Below are 19264 nucleotides of genomic sequence, written 5' to 3' on the forward strand. Positions count from 1 at the left end.
CAACGAGATTTCTAGGGTTGTCCCTTCCCCAACAACGTCTAGTTCAGCAGTTAAAGGAGAGACCTCGTCGACATCTAGTGGTTCGTCGCCTTCCTCCATGAGGTACATGTGCAGTCGCTTGTAGTTATGCCCTGGTACCTAGGGGCAATCACAGTGAAAACAAATGCCCTGCCGCCTCTTCTCTTGGTTTGCTCGGGCGTCAAATGTCTCACGACTTGGCGGGCACATTTCCTTTCTGGTTTCTCCCTGCGACATACGGAGCAACTTCAGATTTCAGCATCTAGCATGGGCTGCCCTTCGCGTCTGACCAATTCCTGCTGATGGTGCCTTGACTGGTTACTTGCAGTTGCTTGTTTTTCTCCTCAACCAGGTGGGCAAGTTCGAAGCAGTCCAATAAGGTTCATGGTTTTATACCTTGGACTTTGATACGTATTTAATCCCTGAGTCCTCTGACAAAGGCTCCGATGAAAGCCTCAATGGGCCATCCAAGCACCATATTGGTCAATGCTTCAAAATTTTCTTGGTACTTCACCATCGTACCCGTTTGTTGTATACGTGACAACTCCACATTATAATCAAGATATGCAGATGGACCGAAGCGGGATGTGATCTCCCTGACTAACATTTTCCAATCAGGTTTTCCTTGGTGTGATACCAGTCAGCAGTACCAACGTATCGTAGCACCCTCAAAATACACCGCCGCTTGGTTCGCCCATGATCCCTTGGCAATCGAAGTATTGTCCGGCGCAAAAAACCCAACTCACTGGTCATCCCCTGAAAATCTCAGAAAGTCCAACTTCGTGGGATGCCACGCTGCAACTCCTATGTTGTTCGGCCAGCCATGTTCCCCGCACTCATCAGACTGAGTCTGGTCAGAACTAGGTGAGTGTTGTTGAGAACCCTGCCATAGGCTTTCACGTAAAAGTGCCGACAACACCTGCTGCTTGGCCATCATGGCTTCCAATCATGCGTCCACTGCATTCAGCCGTTGGTCCATCCCATGCATCCGTCCTTCCAGGCCGCCGAGTGCCGCTGCCATCTGATTTCAATGTTATTCCACTGCTGCGATTGCATCCCTTGCTGTGATCCTTTCTGCCATGGTCGCCGAAGCTTTGATACCTTGTTAGCCTCTCATCGACTAACGAGCGACACACAACCGCCCTCCTGCTGCAACTCACACACAGCCACACGAAGCCCAACTTCTCTTACGCCAAATAATTCTTCATTAGGGTTTAGTGCCCTTAATCTGAGCTTAAGTACATAGCGTAATGGGTTGGGTTAAAACAGCCTAACTTGACCCGACCTGTGACAAAAGGAAAAGCTAATTAGAAGCACGCAGACTGAAAATAAAAGCAACAAAAAATTTAAAAAATACTGAAATAACTTTGCGCCTAACATTGATACATCCATATTATTGCCAAATGTGGCGAATGACCAAAAAGGACTCTTCGTGAAGAGATACTAAAAAGATAGAAAATTATCCGGCCTGCATTTTCTCTCTAGAAAGAAGGCAGTCTACTATATTTTCCATACCTTTTACCCCTACATGCAATTGTACACACAAAAAATGTGAAATACAACATGATGGGTGTAATTATAGAACTTTTTATGGACATGGAAAAATATGCTTATTGTACTCAATGAAGGAAAGAATGAATGACTAAATATTATCTCTAATATACACTGGATTCAGGAAATTTAATTTCATAATAAAAATAAATTCTGATAAGGAGAAACTAGGACTATTTGTTGGATTTGATGAACTTTTTAATTTATTTCTTTTAGATATATTTATTTGTTTGGGTGGATTCCTTAGTAAGACAATTTTTCTTTCCGAAAGTTATGTTGCTAAACATGCCATCTCAATCTTCTGTCTTACGAATGCCAAAATGCTGAAAGTCTACATCCGCAATCTTATGATTTTCAAATCCATGGCCATGGTAAATCTAGAACTATAGGATGTGTAACAAAGATGAATGAAATAATTAAATCTTGGAAATGCTTATTTCTTAATTTGAGTTGTAACAATGATTTTCTTACTTCACTGCAGATGCGTCTTTGGAGCATGTTCTTGTTCATGTGATGAAGACAGCTTCTGCTTGTAGATCATGCGAGATACATAGACTTAGTTAATTCTTTATGCTTACTGAACTTTGATATGCACTATGTCTTCTGTGGCTTGGTGATGAAGTAAGAAGATTTTTGAACAGCATAACCTTAAAAGAAGCATCTTTTGCTTACATTTTTTCATCTACCATAAGTCTTTATTGTTGGAGCTTTGCTAGAAATCTAGATAGCGCACAAACGAAAAATGCAGAAATCGAAAAACAAACATTCATGATTCATGTGTTTCAGAGGGCGGAAGAAGAACCTGTAGAGGCGACCGCCGACTGAATGTCGACGGCTGTGGGAAGAACGGCTACAGTCCCCATAGAGTCGTTCCCCTGCGGAGGTAGCGGCGGCGGCAATGAGTTTCTCTCCTCAGCCATAGCAGCCCAGTGATGGGGACAGGCAATTCACGTATGGCTAAGGGGACCGATTACCCAGACGGTAAAAACTTGATGTGTCCCACACCATCACAAGACACGAGTATTTATACTTAAGGGTTCGATACAGATATGGACCCGTATCGACGCAGGACTATCCAGATGGGGAAATCCTAACAATCTCCCACTAGTCCAAGTCGATATCAAGGGTAAATAAAATGAATGGATTAGCCTTAAAATCCATTCCAAGGTCCCACCTTGTTGTCTTACAAAACTTCTCAACAAACAAATGAGAATATCAAATAAATAGACAACAAACTTAATGAGAATCAACAAACTGTATGTGATCACATTCATAAATGTTTGCATAATAGTGTGTTTACATTGAACTACACAAACTCATCCTCTTAACATGTTCAAAGAATATACCAGATGCTAGCGCTTTAGTAAGAGGATCTGCAACCATATTTGTAGTCCCAATGTGTTGAATACACACTAGTTGATTCTCTGTCCTTTCCTTAACAACAAAATACTTAAGTTCCATATGCTTACAAGAAGTAGTACTTTTGTTGTTGTTGGAAAAGGACACTGCAGCTTCATTATCACAGTGAACCTTAAGTGGTCTATCAATAGATTCCACTATCTTGAGCTGTGAAATGAAGTTCTTTATCCAAATTGCATGTGATGTAGTCTCATATAATGCAATGAATTCTGCTTCCATGGTGTGAGCAGCAGTCACAGTCTGCTTTTTGCTCCCCCGTGAGATGACACCTCCTGATAGAAGGAAAACAAAACCAGTAGTAGTAGACTTTCTACTATCGGTACATCCTCCAAGATCGGCATCAGAATAGCCAATCACTTCTAAATGGTCTACCTTGCGATATGTCAACATGTAATCTTTTGTCCCTTGCAAGTACCGCATGACTCTCTTTACGGCCTTCCAATGTGTCATGCCTGGATTAGATTGAAATCTACCAAGCATGCCAACAGCAAAGGAAATGTCAGGCCTAGTACAAATATGTGCATACTGCAAGCTGCCAACCGCAGATACATATGGAATGTTGATCATTTGTGCCTTTTCAAATTCGTCCTTTTGACAATCATTTAGGCTCAATTTATCCCCTTTAGCTATGGGTGCCGAAATAGGAGAACAATTCTCCATCTCATATCTCTTAAGAACTTTATTGATGTATGCTGATTGAGAGAGACTTAAAACACATTTAGATTTGTCTCGACGAATCTCAATGCCGAGAACAAATGAAGCCTCACCCATGTCCTTCATCTCAAAATGAGATGCGAGAAAATGTTTGGTTTCTGTTAGCAATTGAAGATCATTTGAAGCAAGCAAAATGTCATCCACATATAAAGTCAAAATTATGAACTTACTCCCACACGTCTTAAGATACACACATCGATCAATGATGTTTTCTGTAAACCCAAAAGTCGTAATGACTTCGGGAAACTTAATGTACCATTGACGTGATGCATGTTGAAGTCCATAAATCGCTTTATTAAGCTTGCAAACCAAATGATCTTTACCACTCTCAGAAAACCCTTGAGGTTGATCCATATATACCTCTTCATCCAAATCACCATTCAAGAAAGCCGTTTTCACATCCATCTGATGTAGCTCTAAGTCAAAATGAGCTACAAGTGCAAGGACAATCCTCATTGACTCTTTAGCAGAGACAGGTGAATATATCTCATTATAGTCAATGCCCTCCATTTGTGTGAATCCTTTAGCAACCAATCTTGCCTTGTATCTCTCTATGTTGCCTTTAGAGTCTCTCTTGGTCTTATAGACCCATTTACACCCTACGGGCTTTACTCCTTCAGGTAACGACACAAGGCTCCATGTCTGGTTTTTAGCCATAGAGTTAAGCTCTTCTTTCATGGCATTAATCCAGTGCCTATATTGTTTGCTTTCAACGGCTTCAATGAATGTGAAAGGATCATCATCAACGTCTATGAAATCACTAGGTTCTTGTAGGTATACCACATAGTCTGATGATATGGCAGTTCTCCTAGCCCTTGCAGATCTACAAACAGGTAATTGATCATTTTCAATTTGTATGTCTACATCTTGTTCGTGTTCATCAGTATGATCTACACTTAATTCATCTGTATCTGATGCATTGCTTGTATGATTTGCATTCATGTCATCCTGGGAGACAACATAATCATACACATTTATATTCTCTTTATCAGGTCTACTTTCAGTATCCTGTATTTCTTCAAAATTGAGGTTTTGTAATGCATCTAACCCAAATGAGCCATCTTCCAGGAACTTAGCCTTATCTGTTTCCACGATATGTGGTATATGAGATGGACAATAAAACCTATAGTCTTTCGATCTTTCTGGATAACTAATAAAGAAACCACTGGTTGTTCTAGGATCAAAGGCTTTTATGTAGGGTTATACAATTTAGCTTCAGCAGGACATCCCCATATGTGCATATAAGAAAGAGAAGGTTTCCTACCTGTCCATAACTCGTAAGGAGTTGTGCGAACAGCCTTAGTAGGAACCCTATTCTGAATATGCACTGCTGTTCTGAGAGCTTCACCCCACAAAGTTAGAGGGAGAGTAGAGTAATTTAACATAGCTCGAACCATTTCTTTAAGCGTACGATTTCTTCTTTCAGCAACACCATTTTGGTAGGCGCTGCCTGGCATAGTGTATTGAGGCACAATGCCTTCTTCCTTAAGAAATCGCGCTAATGGTCCCTCCCTTTGTCCCATCTCAGTGAACCTACCATAATATTCACCACCTCTATCAGATCTGACTATCTTGATAACCTCACCGGTTTGTTTCTCTACTTCTTTCTTATAGTCTTTGAAAACTTGACACACATCGGATTTTTCAAAGATTAAATAGAGATACAAATACCGAGAATAATAATCTATAAAGGTGACAAAATACTTTTCGCCTGTGTAACAAGGAGGAAAAGGTCCACAAACGTCTGTGTGAACAATTCCTAACTTTTCAGTACATCGCTCGACACCTTCTTTATATATGTTAGTTTGCTTTGCCTTTAAGCAATCTACACATATGTCGTTATCTGTAAAATCAAGAGATCGTAAGATCCCTTCATTTAGGAGTCTCCTTATTCTCTTTTCAAAGATATGACCCAAACGGTGGTACCATAGCATGTATGAATCATCCTTTATGGTATTACGCTTATTGCCAATTATATTATGGCTAGAAACCAACGATTCAAGAGATTGGATCTTCACATTCAACTTGTATAAACCATCACACAAAATAGCAGAACCAATTTCAACAAGATCTTTATAAATCAACATCTTTGAGTTTTCAAACTTTAAACAGAAATCAAATTTGTCCAGTCTTGATACAGAAATTAAGTTTCTACTATATGATGAAACAAAGAAAACATCATGAAAATCCAAAACAAAGCCAGTATCAAGCCTAATCTGGCATTCTCCTACAGCCTTCACATGTGAGCACATTTTGTTTCCTGAGAAAATGCTCCACTCATGTAGTGTTGGTTCCCTTTTGCTCAAAAAGTCCTGTAAATTATTGGCAATATGCACAGTAGCACCAGAGTCAATCCACCAGCTATTAATAGAAACATGTAACATATTACTTTCAAGTGAAACAAATGACATGTTACCTTTCTTCTCTAACCAATTCTTGTACTTGATGCAGTCTGACTTCTTATGCCCTTTTTTCTTGCAAAAGAAACACTTTATAAGGGCTAAGTTAGTCTGCGCAGTTTGAGAAGCAGTTTGTCATGTTGACTTCTTCTTGGCACTCCTTTTCATTGAACTTTTCTTTATGCCAACTTTACCAGCCCCAGAGTGAGAAACCATATGTGCACTTTGCAACTTCTCACCCTTCATTCTTTCCTCCTCTTCAACACACTTGGACATCAATTCATTGAATGTCTATTCAGTATTATGTGTGTTGTAACTGATCTTGAAAGGAGTATATTCAGCTGGTAAATAGGTCAAAGTAAAGAATACCAAGAATGATTCAGAAATAGTCAACTTCATGTCATTCAATTGAGAAGCAATGTTCTTCATCTCTAACATATGCTGGCGAATGTTACCCCCTCCTTGATATTTCATAGATATTAACTTTGACATTAGGGTACTGGCTCTGGCTTTATGAGAACTAACAAACTGAGCCTCAACTGCATCCAAAAACTCTCTCACCGATTTACAAGGTGGGATAGCACCACGTATGTTCTTAGCGACCCTTGATTGCAAAAGCAACAAGCTTAGTCGGTTAGAACGCTCCAACTTGTCAAAATACACTATTTCATTATGTGTACTTTCTGGTGTAAGAGGTGGTGGCTCAGGTCGCCTCAAAGCCATATCCAGATCCATATACCCCAATGTAAACACAACATTTTCTTTCCATTCAGCATAATTCGAATCATCAAGTAAAGAGATAGAATTTGAGCCATTAAAATAAATAGATCCAGGCACTGCAGACGACAAAAGACATTCATAAGTTGACATGCATTATATGAGACAAACCATATGGAACAGTAAATCAAATAAAATGCTCTTTATGTTTACTATTTCCAAGACAAATATCTGGGGTCATTAGGATACTACTTTGGTAATATACCTAATACGCACATGTATTCCGTCTTAACTTTATCTAGTAAAACTAAGAAATGTAAATCCAAACTATAGTTAAGCATAACACCTTTGGGTGTAAAATGACATAACTATGTAAGAATCTATTTTCCTATTTTACTCTACTTATTCTCCTGAACATAACACACTACCTTTGGGTAATTATGCCACTTCAAATGAGAATAAGCACAACATGAAACACTAATGTGCCTTTAAATTATGCGTAGTCACTTTGGTGAGGTATAACATGATTTAACTAATCATAGGCTCTTTACATTAGCGTTATCGCACAATTTTATGATCATGCAATAAAATTTAACCTTAGTATAATCCTAAACAAAAACATGATACAAAAATATAACATGTCACAATAACACATTTAAAATGAAATACACGAATCACATGAATTATTTCTGCATAATCAACTTAATGTTATCTAAATTATTCATTAAAGCTCCATAAAACATAATGAATCGGTCCTGTATCGATCTAAAATGATCAAACCTATCCATTAAACACCTTAAATGGGCATACCAACACATGTACCAGCTTCCTCTAGCTTAGAACTGGTCCCGTATCAGTCTTAAATGGACCGAACCGGTGAAAAACTAGATGAACCGGTACGAAAAGAGAAAGAACCGGTCTCAAACAACTCTGAATCGGTTCAAAAGGGCCCAAACTGGTTCTAAAACTGAATGAACCGGTTTGAAAATCAACTGAACCGGTCCAGAAAAGATCTGAATCGGTCCTAAAATGCCCGAACCGGTCCTGAAACGGCCCGAGTCGGTCCTGAAACAGACCGAATCGGTATCTAAAAGCCTGAACCGGTCTTGAAACGGATCGTATCGGTTCTTAAACGAACTGAAACGGTTCTGAAACAAACCGAATCGGTTCTGTTTATAAAATCAGACCGAATAGATACGGATCGGGTCCAACCGGACCCGACCCGATCCGAAAAATAAAATCAAAGCGGGCGGGCGGGCGGGCGGAGGTCGAGCGGTACCGATTTTTTTTTTTTTTTTTTTTACTTTTATGGATCCGAGTCGGGTCAGGATTGACCCGACCCGGGTCCGACCCACCTCCCCGCTTCCGCCCGACCGACTCCCGCTCGACCTAGCGAGCGGTTTCAGGCTACGCAAAAACCGCCGCTCGCCTGCAACGGCAGGGAACGGTGGAATCGCCTCCGGCGAGCCTCCAAGGGCTATGGGTGGGAGCCGACAGATCTCACGGCGCCGCCTGGCGACGGCGAAGCCGCCGGCGGGCCTCTGACCGGCCGACGCCCTCCCTACCGTCGTCTGTGCCTGTGACCTAAAATTTCTGATCTGGGCATGACCGGTGGCAGCGGGAGGGCAACGGGCGATTGGGTGGATGCCGGCGGGTGCCGTCATGGCCGTCCGGCGACGGCGAACCCGCCGGTGGCCTCCCTTCCTGCAGTCGACCTTCAACGGAACGGGTGATCTCCCTTCCTGCAGACACCCGTCGCCTTCCCCTTTCCCTGTGGTTCTTGAGCGACTGAAACGGCGCCGAAAAGACCACCGGCAGGCCACCCAACGGCGTGGGTGGCTGCCGGCGAGTCACGCCAGGACGCAGAGGTCCGGTCGTCGCCTAATGGTCGGCCGATGCCTGCCTGACGGCCGGAATCCAGCACCCCTAGTTTCTGCCCTACTATCGACAGGTTGGCCAATTTCTGCCCTATTCTCTTTGCGTAAAAACAGAATGCAAAGGAAAAAAAAACCACGCAGCGGAATCGTGGAGTGGGCCCATAACCCATTGTTGGAGCTTTGCTAGAAATCTAGATAGCGCACAAACGAAAAATGCAGAAATCGAAAAACAAACATTCATGATTCATGTGTTTCAGAGGGCAGAAGAAGAACCTGTAGAGGCGACCGCCGACTGAATGTCGGCGGCTGTGGGAAGAATGGCTACAGTCCCCATAGAGTCGTTCCCCTGCGGAGGTAGCGGCGGCGGCAATGGGTTTCTCTCCTCAGTCATAGCAGCCCAGTGATGGGGACAGGCAATTCACGTATGGCTAAGGGGACCGATTACCCAGACGGTAAAAACTTGATGTGTCCCACACCATCACAAGACACGAGTATTTATACTTAAGGGTCTGAAATGGATATAGACCCGTATCAACGCAAGACTATCCAGATGGAGAAATCCCAACATTTATCACGATAATCATGAGGCCAAAGTTCTCTAAACTGAATACTTATTCACTGAGTCAATGAACATTATACATGTCTGCATGGTAACAGAAAACGCATTTTTTCTCAAAAAAAATGCGATAAATTAAATAGCCATTTAAAACTTAAAAAATGAGTTTTTTTTTAAACATTAAAAACAAAAAACACGTTTTTAACGCGTTTTTTTTGACTTTTTTCATTTTTTAGTTTTTTTAATGCGAAACAGTTTTTTTTTTCATTTTTTATTTTTATTTGTTGCAAACTACTTATCTTTTGATGTTTGTGTTATTAGTTTCAAACTTATTTTATTTTTTCCTTATTTTTAGTTTTTTTATTTTAAAAATTTACCGTATTTTTTCTGTATTTTTTTCATTTTTTTTAAAACTCGCCATGTTATACTAAGGGTAGGCGTCGGGCCGGGCCGCCGGTGGGCCTGCCCGGCCCGGGCCTGATAGGCCGACCCGTTTAAGTTTAAAAAAATATATATTTTTTAAATTTTTTGTTTAAATAATATATATTTATTATAAATATATTTTATATTTAAAAAATTATTTTATGATTAAAAATTTATTTTTTATTTTAAAATGGGCCGGCGAGACCCGGGCTATCGGCCCGACTGGCCAGATCGAGCTGGCCGGGCAGGCCCGGCCCAGCCCGATGCCCACCCTTATGTTATACCCGATAACATCTCGCCTTTTAAAACTTGAGACATTATTTGTGACTATGATATGGAATAGCTATTTGTGATTTTCTCAAAAATAATAGGCATTCACTTCACATAAAAATAATAGCATATTATAGTAAAAAAATTTATTAGTTTTCCTCTTTCGTTTTCAATTAGTTGCATTTTTCTAGAATGATGGGCTGAGCTTTTTATTCCATGTTTCACGGTCTTCGTTTCATAATTAGAAATTTGACCCTTTTCTTGGGTGGTGTCCGTTATGTTCTTTCATTGTCTCCATTTTTGGATTTGGTTGATGTTTCGGCCCATATGCTTTTAAGTTTCTGTTTGGTGGGGTGGGTTTCTCTCCCCTCATTTTTGCTTCACTTGTTCTATGTTAATTTATCTAAAATGTTAGGGGTCGTTTGGCAAATGAAATATTTTGTGAGAGTTTGATGAATATGCAATAATAAAAGATTGAAATAATTAATAAACACCAATGTTTCATGAATCTGCTTCGAGTCTTTACGATAAATTCTGAATCAATCACAAAATATTTCAAGAGCCACTTTTAAAAGTTTAGCCCAATCTTGTTGTTAGTCCAAAGTTAGGCACTTTTTTATATTATTTTAAATTCATAAAATGGAAAGGGTGATACAAGCTAATATACAACTAATATCGTCATTTGACTGATCAATGTTTGAAAAACGTCCCTCTAGTTTTAAATACCATATTTTCAAGTCTCAAATGAATTTTACGTCCACCCATAGTTTTCGTTAATCCAACTCAAGTTATATATATATATGTATATACAGACATGTCCCTTAAGTGCATCGAGGAGAACACTTCATAGTTATTAGATATTTACATACATATACTACTGGCTCGACAGAAATGAAAAATACCGACATTTAAAAATCTGTTTTTTCATATTGATATTTTAGTGAGATTTTATTCATTTACATATTGGTTCCCCTTAAAATTTTAAAATTTTATAACTAGTTTCTTTTAACTTAAATTTTTTAGCTCTGCGGTTGCTGTGCAACAATCTCATCTTAGTTCATTTTTGCTTCAATCTCTTTCTTTGTGGTGCCTCTGTCACTCGCATCATTTTTCGTTTCTCAGTTGCTTTTTTTATTTCTTTATCGATGATAGACCCACCGAATCAACCAACTGTCACATTCAAGTCTTACATTATTCAGTTTTTTTAAAACTAATAAAAAATGTCTACAATCAACTATAAAATGCGGGGCTTTGTTTTTTTTTTTTTTGAAATTTTAAACACCTAATATACATTTAAAAAAAAGTAGAAATAGAAGGTATCATAAAAATTGGAAAATGAACTCTGCCAATGCTCCCACTTTAGTGTATTGGAAAATTTATCGATTCAATATTTCCAAAAAAATATAATCTTATTTTTATATGCATTTGAAAGCAAATATTTAAGAATATTTTGACTGATGAACTAAATCGAATTGTCACAGAGAAATAAAAAAACTCAAAAATAACTACTTAACGAAGCGTTTCAACTCTCACAAGAGTGACGACGTGGCCACTTTCTTTTTACAGATCAGCCCTTTCTTTCTCAATACGAAACCCCTGGATAGACCCTCGCATTAAACGTTCGCAAAATTCTTCTTCCTCCTCCGTTCCCGGGGGATCTCGTCTTTTCCGTCTTCCACTCTCTGCCTCCATTTCTGGTTTTCTTTGCCGTTTGGGAAGCCCTAGCAGCACTCGGCCATGGCGGAATCGAGCTCCGACGCAGCGGGCGCTTCATCTGGGCCGTTAGTAACTCGATCGAAACTCTTCTTTTCGTTTTCGCTATCTTGAAACACTAGATTTCCGCGTTTCGTTCCTTTGGTTGTCCGAGAGTCGTGTCGAGTGGCAGCTGTTTGGGTGAACTGTGTGACTGGGTGTTTGATCTTTGGGACAGTGCATTTCTTTGTGGCAATTGGGACGCGGACGGACACCATGTTTCTAGTCTGTTGTAGTTTTTCTTTCTCCGCACTTGCCTTTTGTGTCTTTGGTTCATGTCCGATCTATGCATTTGATGTTTCTTATGTTTGTTTCCAAGACATGTGGGTAATGGTTAGGGTTTGCTGCATCTTTTAATGGGTTGGGGTTGAAAAGATCGGCAATTAATGGTCGAGCTGGGAATCTTGAATGTTGTACAGGAATTCTTGAATTCATGTCAGGGACTTCTGTTTCTTGAAAATAAAATGGGTCCCCTCGGCCCTCTTCTTTTTCGGAGTGAATTTCCATCCGACATCTGCTTGCGCGTGAAACGTGAGGACCTCTACCTGGTTTAAAGTGCATGGTGGGGGTGCTTTTTCGTTTGTTGTATCGGATCCTTGTTCTTGTAAACTGGTTAAGACACCCTGCTGGGAACTCAATGATCTCTAGTGTCATGAATTAGGAGGTTGCTGGAACCTTCAGGCCTCTTGATTACTTGGGAAGTTACAATGCACTTCTTTGGAACGCATTTCATCTACTTACCTGAAGTGATACCATAGGTCGGGGTATGTTGGAGTGCGTTCTTCGCCTGAGAGGTATTTCTCTTTTGAGCTTTAATGTCACCCTCTTCCCGATAAGTAGATTGGATTGCTACCCCTTCTTAGCGTAGGAACAAATACTTCATTCCTTTCTCCTGATAACGGGAGACGCCACTAGAAAGCAAATTCTGGCTAGAGGTCGAGACCGAATCCAACACAACATGGAACCTCATATGGCTGTTTCTCAGGATATAGAAAACGGTATAAGGTGGCCGTGCCTACCTGGTCAAAGCTGATCATCTGCTGTCCATGTTTAGCTCTCGAGTTGCTTGCCTTGCGGGTATGTGATGTCTATTTTAGAAGTTGCGACACTGGATCAAGTGAAATATGAATTAATCGATCTATCACCGGGGGTGATTGTAACAATGTGATTCAAGTACTGGGTTGATTTTCAGATCTCTCTATACGATGATAAAAGAAGTTAGGCATGGTTAACCTTTCGGAATGATCTTTCTTACTCTTGCAGCCTTGTAGTGCTTGTTAACTATTAATTGCTTCTTCCTGGTCCTGTCATTTCTTGATATTCAATGACTTGATTTTTAATTCTTGATTTATGTTGTATCGATGATTGTCTGAAACAGGAAAGGCGCAAAGAAGGATTTCAGTACTGCAATTTTGGAACGTAAGAAGGCTCCCAATCGGTTGATTGTTGATGAAGCTGTAAATGATGATAATTCTGTCGTTTCAATGAACTCTGAGACAATGGATAAGCTCCAGTTTTTCCGAGGGGATACCATCTTGATTAAGGTGTTTAGTCTGGGGATGCTGAACGTTTTCCTTTCATGTATTTATGGCTAGACCACTTCAGTGTGATTCATATGTAATTCCTTTTTCAGGGCAAAAAGAGGAGGGACACAGTGTGCATTGTTCTTGTTGATGATACTTGCGAGCAGCCAAAGATTAGAATGAACAAAGTTGTTCGTTCAAATCTAAGAGTACGCCTAGGTGATGTTGTTTCTGTCCATCAATGCCCTGATGTGAAGTACGGGAAACGTGTTCACATACTGCCAATTGATGACACAATTGAGGGCGTTACAGGAAATCTATTTGATGCTTATCTGAAACGTGAGTAACTTCCCAGTAACCTTTTTGATAATAATTTTGTTCTGTGAGTTGCATCTTTCCCTGAACTTATTTCTTGTAATTTCAGCATACTTCCTGGAGTCCTATAGGCCAGTGAGAAAGGGTGACCTTTTTCTTGTAAGAGGAGGAATGAGGAGCGTGGAATTTAAGGTCATTGAAACAGATCCTGGAGAATATTGTATTGTTGCTCCAGACACAGAGATCTTCTGTGAAGGAGAGCCTGTTAAACGTGAGGATGAAGAGCGATTAAATGAAGTTGGCTATGATGATGTGGGTGGTGTAAGAAAACAGATGGCTCAGATTCGTGAACTGGTTGAACTTCCACTCAGACACCCCCAGCTGTTCAAATCAATTGGGGTGAAGCCTCCAAAAGGTATCCTGCTTTATGGGCCACCTGGTTCTGGAAAGACATTAATTGCTAGAGCTGTTGCAAATGAAACTGGTGCCTTTTTCTTCTTAATCAATGGACCTGAAATTATGTCTAAATTGGCTGGAGAAAGTGAAAGCAACTTGAGAAAGGCCTTTGAGGAGGCTGAAAAGAATTCTCCTGCTATCATCTTTATTGATGAGATTGACTCCATAGCCCCCAAAAGAGAGAAGACACATGGTGAAGTGGAGAGGCGAATTGTGTCCCAACTGTTGACTTTAATGGATGGCCTTAAGACTCGAGCACATGTTATTGTTATTGGAGCTACCAATAGACCAAACAGCATTGATCCAGCTCTTAGAAGATTTGGAAGGTTTGATAGGGAGATTGATATTGGTGTTCCAGACGAGGTTGGGCGGTTAGAGGTTCTCAGAATACACACAAAGAACATGAAGCTTGCAGATGATGTAAAGATTCTTCTTCTTTTTTGCTTCTTACTATATTTATGATCTGTCTTACTGTCTTTTATAAATATCTGTAAAATTCTCTTGTAATGTCGTCTTAACTTTTAGGTTGACCTGGAAAGAGTTGCAAAAGATACACATGGTTATGTCGGAGCAGACCTTGCTGCTCTTTGTACCGAGGCTGCCCTTCAGTGCATTCGGGAGAAAATGGATGTCATTGACTTAGAGGATGATGCAATTGATGCTGAGATTCTTAACTCAATGGCAGTAACAAATGAACATTTCAAAACAGCTCTGGGCTCTTCCAATCCATCTGCTTTACGTGAAACTGTGAGTCTTTGCATCATCCTCTCATCATCTTCTTGTTTGTTCAATAAGAGCTCATCCTTTGTTTTTGGGTCGCTATATGATTGTGGTTTCTATTTTTACAATTTTGATAGGTTGTGGAGGTTCCTAATGTCACATGGGAGGATATTGGTGGCTTGGACAATGTGAAAAGAGAACTTCAGGAGGTGATTTTTTTTATCTTTTTATTTTGCCGGCCATCCACTGCTTCTGTAAGAGGAAGATCAGTGTGTTGGCATGCAATGTATTGGAACAGTCGCTGGCTGAGCACTTTGTTCTTGAAGTCAGCAAACAAGAAATTGCTGACTGCACTTGGTGTTGATCATACTTGATCGGCTTTTAAATCTCTTCCAAGCTCTTAAAATTTATGTTTGGTCCACAAATTTTTAGTATTTTTACTGTTTAACGTCAGTGCAGGAATCTTGCATGGATGTTTTGCATGCAATTCATCCTTGTTACATCTAATTATTGTTGTTTCATGATTATTCTGTTACAGACTGTACAGTATCCAGTTGAGCATCCTGAGAAATTTGAGAAGTTCGGGATGTCTCCCTCCAAAGGAGTGCTATTTTATGGTCCTCCTGGCTGTGGTAAAACTCTTCTTGCAAAGGCTATTGCAAATGAGTGCCAGGCAAATTTTATTAGCGTGAAGGGGCCTGAGTTGTTAACTATGTGGTTTGGAGAGAGTGAAGCTAATGTTCGGGAGATCTTCGACAAAGCCAGGCAATCAGCTCCCTGTGTCCTTTTCTTTGATGAACTTGACTCTATAGCAACTCAGGTAACACTTGTTAATGACATCTCGTATTCTTTATCATGGTTTGAATTTTTCTGGTGGTGAAGATGAAAAAGAGATGAATGGAAACAATATGATTGCATCCAATTTTAGTCATTCAAACTGTTCTAGGTTGTCTTAATTGGTTCCTCAATTGCCAAGTCTGTCTAATTGCTTTGCTGTGACCGCTTAGCTGCAACCAGATTGGTCAAAAATAAATATGCAAAAGTCCCTAGCGTGAGACTTTGAGAATCTCAAAATATCTTGTCACACTTGTGGAACAACAACATGCTAATATGTTGATGCTCTTCTTTACAGCTTCAGGAACGCATTTACTAGTTTACATTTGTACTCTTACCTTCCGAGAATACATTTACTAGTTTATTTTCAAACGCTGCTTCACTTTATAATAGGAGGCACATGTTTATATTACGTTCTTAACTAACATTTTACTGGAAATGTCTTTCTTGCCTTTCCTAACTGATCATCCAGTTGCACTATTATTCTTTTAGTTTAAACTTTAAACCCTTCACTTATTGGATTTTATATTCTCTCTCCCCCCCCCCCCCCCGTCTGCCTCTCATATTTTGGACTTTCGACCTCCCAGGAACACTTTTACTAGTTTATTTTAACCTCCCATTCATTTATACTGATGAGCATATATTTGTATAATATATTCTTTGAATGCGTATGTCTTTCTTGCTTTTCCTGATTAATCATGCCTGCTTTTTCGTTCTGGTCTTCTTCTTCAGCGTGGAAGCTCTGTTGGAGATGCTGGTGGTGCTGCTGACCGTGTATTGAATCAATTGTTGACTGAAATGGATGGCATGACTGCAAAGAAGACTGTCTTTATAATTGGAGCAACAAACAGGCCCGACATTATTGATCCTGCCTTGCTTAGGCCTGGTCGTTTGGACCAGTTGATTTACATACCCTTGCCAGATGAAGCTTCTCGACTCCAAATCTTCAAAGCATGTCTACGGAAGTCACCTGTATCAAAGGACGTCGACCTTCCTACCTTGGCACGCTATACTCATGGTTTTAGTGGTGCTGATATTACTGAAATTTGCCAGAGAGCTTGCAAATATGCTATCAGAGAGAACATTGAGAAGGTAAAGCCTTTTTCCTTATTCTTTGCCCTTTTGAGTGGTCCTTTTTCCATGGATGCTATGTCAAATTGTGCCAAGAAGTTCCTGATTACATGCTCGTGAAAGTAACAGTCATGCTAACCCCGTGTTCAAAGATATTTGGCATAGCATATATTCTTTGCCAAGTACTGTTGAAACTTCAACGTGAGCTGTTTGTAGTTTGTACTGTTATCTCTGAGTCTGTGGATAATGATGTGAGCCACAATTTTTTGGCTGCAATGTGGCTCATTAGAATTTTTATCTAGAAAGGTACAAATAATTTTTGAGGATGCAGCAACTGCATGATGATCAAGATTCAAGTCTATTTTTCTGCTTATTCAGACACATGGTGAAGGGTTGCTTTCAATCACTTGTAAGATGTACTTGCATTAGTAAGGTAGGTGTAGGCCCTAATGCTAACACGTCAATTATCATGGTGGCTTACAGTATTTGGTTTTGGATTTGTTTAGGCCTCAGATTATCAGGAAACCAAACGTTTGCAACCAATGAGCATGAGTTTTCTAGAGAAATGATTTTCTTGTTATTTTTTTGTTGTTGAGACCCGGAAATCATCTGTGATTGAGCTTGTTTTTCAGCTTTACCTATGTTTGCTTGTCTATGTTTGTAATGATTTTTTCTTTTTTTCACAATCAATTTCCTTGTGAAAACAGGACATTGAGCGGGAGCGCAAGAGGAACGAGAACCCTGAGGCGATGGAAGAGGATGATCTAGATGAAGTTCCGGAAATAAAAGCAGCACATTTTGAAGAATCCATGAAGTATGCTAGAAGAAGTGTAAGTGATGCTGACATAAGGAAGTACCAACTCTTTGCTCAAACATTGCAGCAGTCTCGTGGGTTTGGATCAGAATTCCGCTTCCCTGATAGACCTGAGTCTGGTTCTGCTGCTGGAGCCGCAGATCCATTTGCCACTGCTGGAGGTGGAGACGATGATGATTTATATAGCTAAGACATGAATACCTGGACTGCGCGCATCTCCAGCAAACATATGATCTGCAAAGTTCATCCTTTTGGTGCTTTCCTTTCTGAAAAATTGTTCTAATTTTTCCTGAATTTTTACTTGTTGATGCACTCAACGCATTTAAGTTTACTTGATCTTACAGAATCACAATGCTATGATTGACGCCTATGGAATATAAACTTTCAATTCAACCTTCAAAACTGCCGTAGTGCAGGCACGAAGAGATTGTACTGATTTTTTTGTTGATCCATTACCATAAGTCGTGTTATCGGCGACGCTGCATATAGTAACATGTCGACTGCTACATGTCGTATTAGCCTCTTACCGATATGATATAAGTTAGGTACAAGTTTTTTTCATTTTTAAAATAAAATTAAATGGTCTTATTATGTGTAACGCTTTGTATTGATCCGTACGCAGCAAAAACTAAGACAATCAGGGATAGAGCTAGATTTTGGATAATGGTTACTAGTTATAAAATTTAAAATTTTTAAAAGCACCACCATGTAACGAAATAAAATAGCCTGATGTATCTATAAAAAAAAAAGAATTTTTTTGTGGGTTTTGTGGGCAACTGCCCATATTTGCCTCAGCCCCAGAAGACAATGCTGATACTATTTTTTACATTACTGTAAAGAATTAGCATCTTGGATTGATCGAATACTAGAGAATTAAGTGTTTGAAACATCATTTTGTTTCAAGTTTTTCAGTACCTTTTTTTCAATCTCTAAATGAATTTAGGTTAAGCCACAGGTTTTGTTAATTTGACTCATGAATTCACAAATTTTATTCTTTTGGACTTTTTTGTTTTTGGCTGTTGGGTTGACAGTTTTGGAGAAACTAAAACCATTAGAGGCTCTTTTACTACTTTCTTTTCTAGAAAAAGCTAAGTTGGACGCATTCTTTTTTTTTTTTTTAAGTTTCGTTTCTTGTCACACCTTGTCACACCGTTACTTATATAAAACTCACTTATCTAGTAAAGTTTCAGTTCATTTTATGCGTTTCGGAATTGGTAGCTTACAAGTGAAATAGAATGACTTACAGTATGAGAGAGAGAGAGAGAGAACCCTCTTTGCTTGGCGATCACCCATGGGGAAAAATATGAAAGAAATTGGGGAAATTTAGCGTTCACTCAAAAGAAAAGTAGGGTTGGAATTGGAGGACAGATGAATCAATGTAGTCAAATGGACATTCCCCAAGTAGGTTGGTGGCCGGGCCCAAGTCTGAACGATAGCTCGGTACCGAGCCACACTTCGAAACCCGAGCTTGGGCTCAACCCCGTTAAGATAAAAAATATACTTTTAAATATAAAATAATACATAAATATATTTTAAATATAAAATAATGCATAAAAAATGTGTATCTTGCCAACACGAACCGGGCAGGCCCGGTATGCATTTTAGATCTGTCTTGGGACCTGGGTTCCTTTACCTTAAATGTCTGCGGTTTGAAGTTAAGCAGAGTAATACCCATAGGAATCGAACTGAGGATACATTTGATTAAAGACCAACGGGGGCAGATAACTCCCTCAATGACTCCGTTCAGTTGAGGAAGAAGCATCCCGCGGTCGCCCTCCCACAGAGACGGAGGAGAAGGAGAGAAACATAACGGGCTAGGGCAGCTCGGGGGCCTT

The 19264-nt window shown here is 39.8% G+C and overlaps 1 protein-coding gene across 1 annotated transcript; it reads left to right on the top strand.

Annotated features, from left to right (window-relative positions):
• Positions 1 to 11528: 11528 nt before the first annotated feature.
• On the top strand, positions 11529 to 17868 carry LOC116262415 (cell division cycle protein 48 homolog). The gene is made up of 9 exons (XM_031641760.2): positions 11529 to 11725; positions 13075 to 13240; positions 13330 to 13558; positions 13644 to 14410; positions 14516 to 14737; positions 14848 to 14919; positions 15249 to 15530; positions 16277 to 16636; positions 17323 to 17868. The coding sequence occupies exons 1-9, from the start codon at positions 11682 to 11684 to the stop codon at positions 17617 to 17619; spliced, it is 2439 nt and encodes an 812-aa protein (XP_031497620.1). The 5' UTR covers positions 11529 to 11681; the 3' UTR covers positions 17620 to 17868.
• The last annotated feature ends 1396 nt before the right edge of the window (positions 17869 to 19264 follow it).

This window comes from Nymphaea colorata, chromosome 10 (genome assembly GCF_008831285.2).
Source record: "Nymphaea colorata isolate Beijing-Zhang1983 chromosome 10, ASM883128v2, whole genome shotgun sequence".
Taxonomy (NCBI): Eukaryota; Viridiplantae; Streptophyta; class Magnoliopsida; order Nymphaeales; family Nymphaeaceae; genus Nymphaea; species Nymphaea colorata.

What these genes read in the sequence shown, in the direction of transcription:
- LOC116262415 (XM_031641760.2), top strand. Translation starts at nt 11,682, where the DNA reads ATGGCGGAATCGAGCTCCGACGCAGCGGGCGCTTCATCTGGGCC. An exon ending in GCGGGCGCTTCATCTGGGCC is followed by an intron (nt 11,726 to 13,074) that starts GTTAGTAACTCG and finishes TGTCTGAAACAG; the next exon opens with GAAAGGCGCAAAGAAGGATT. An exon ending in GGGATACCATCTTGATTAAG is followed by an intron (nt 13,241 to 13,329) that starts GTGTTTAGTCTG and finishes TTCCTTTTTCAG; the next exon opens with GGCAAAAAGAGGAGGGACAC.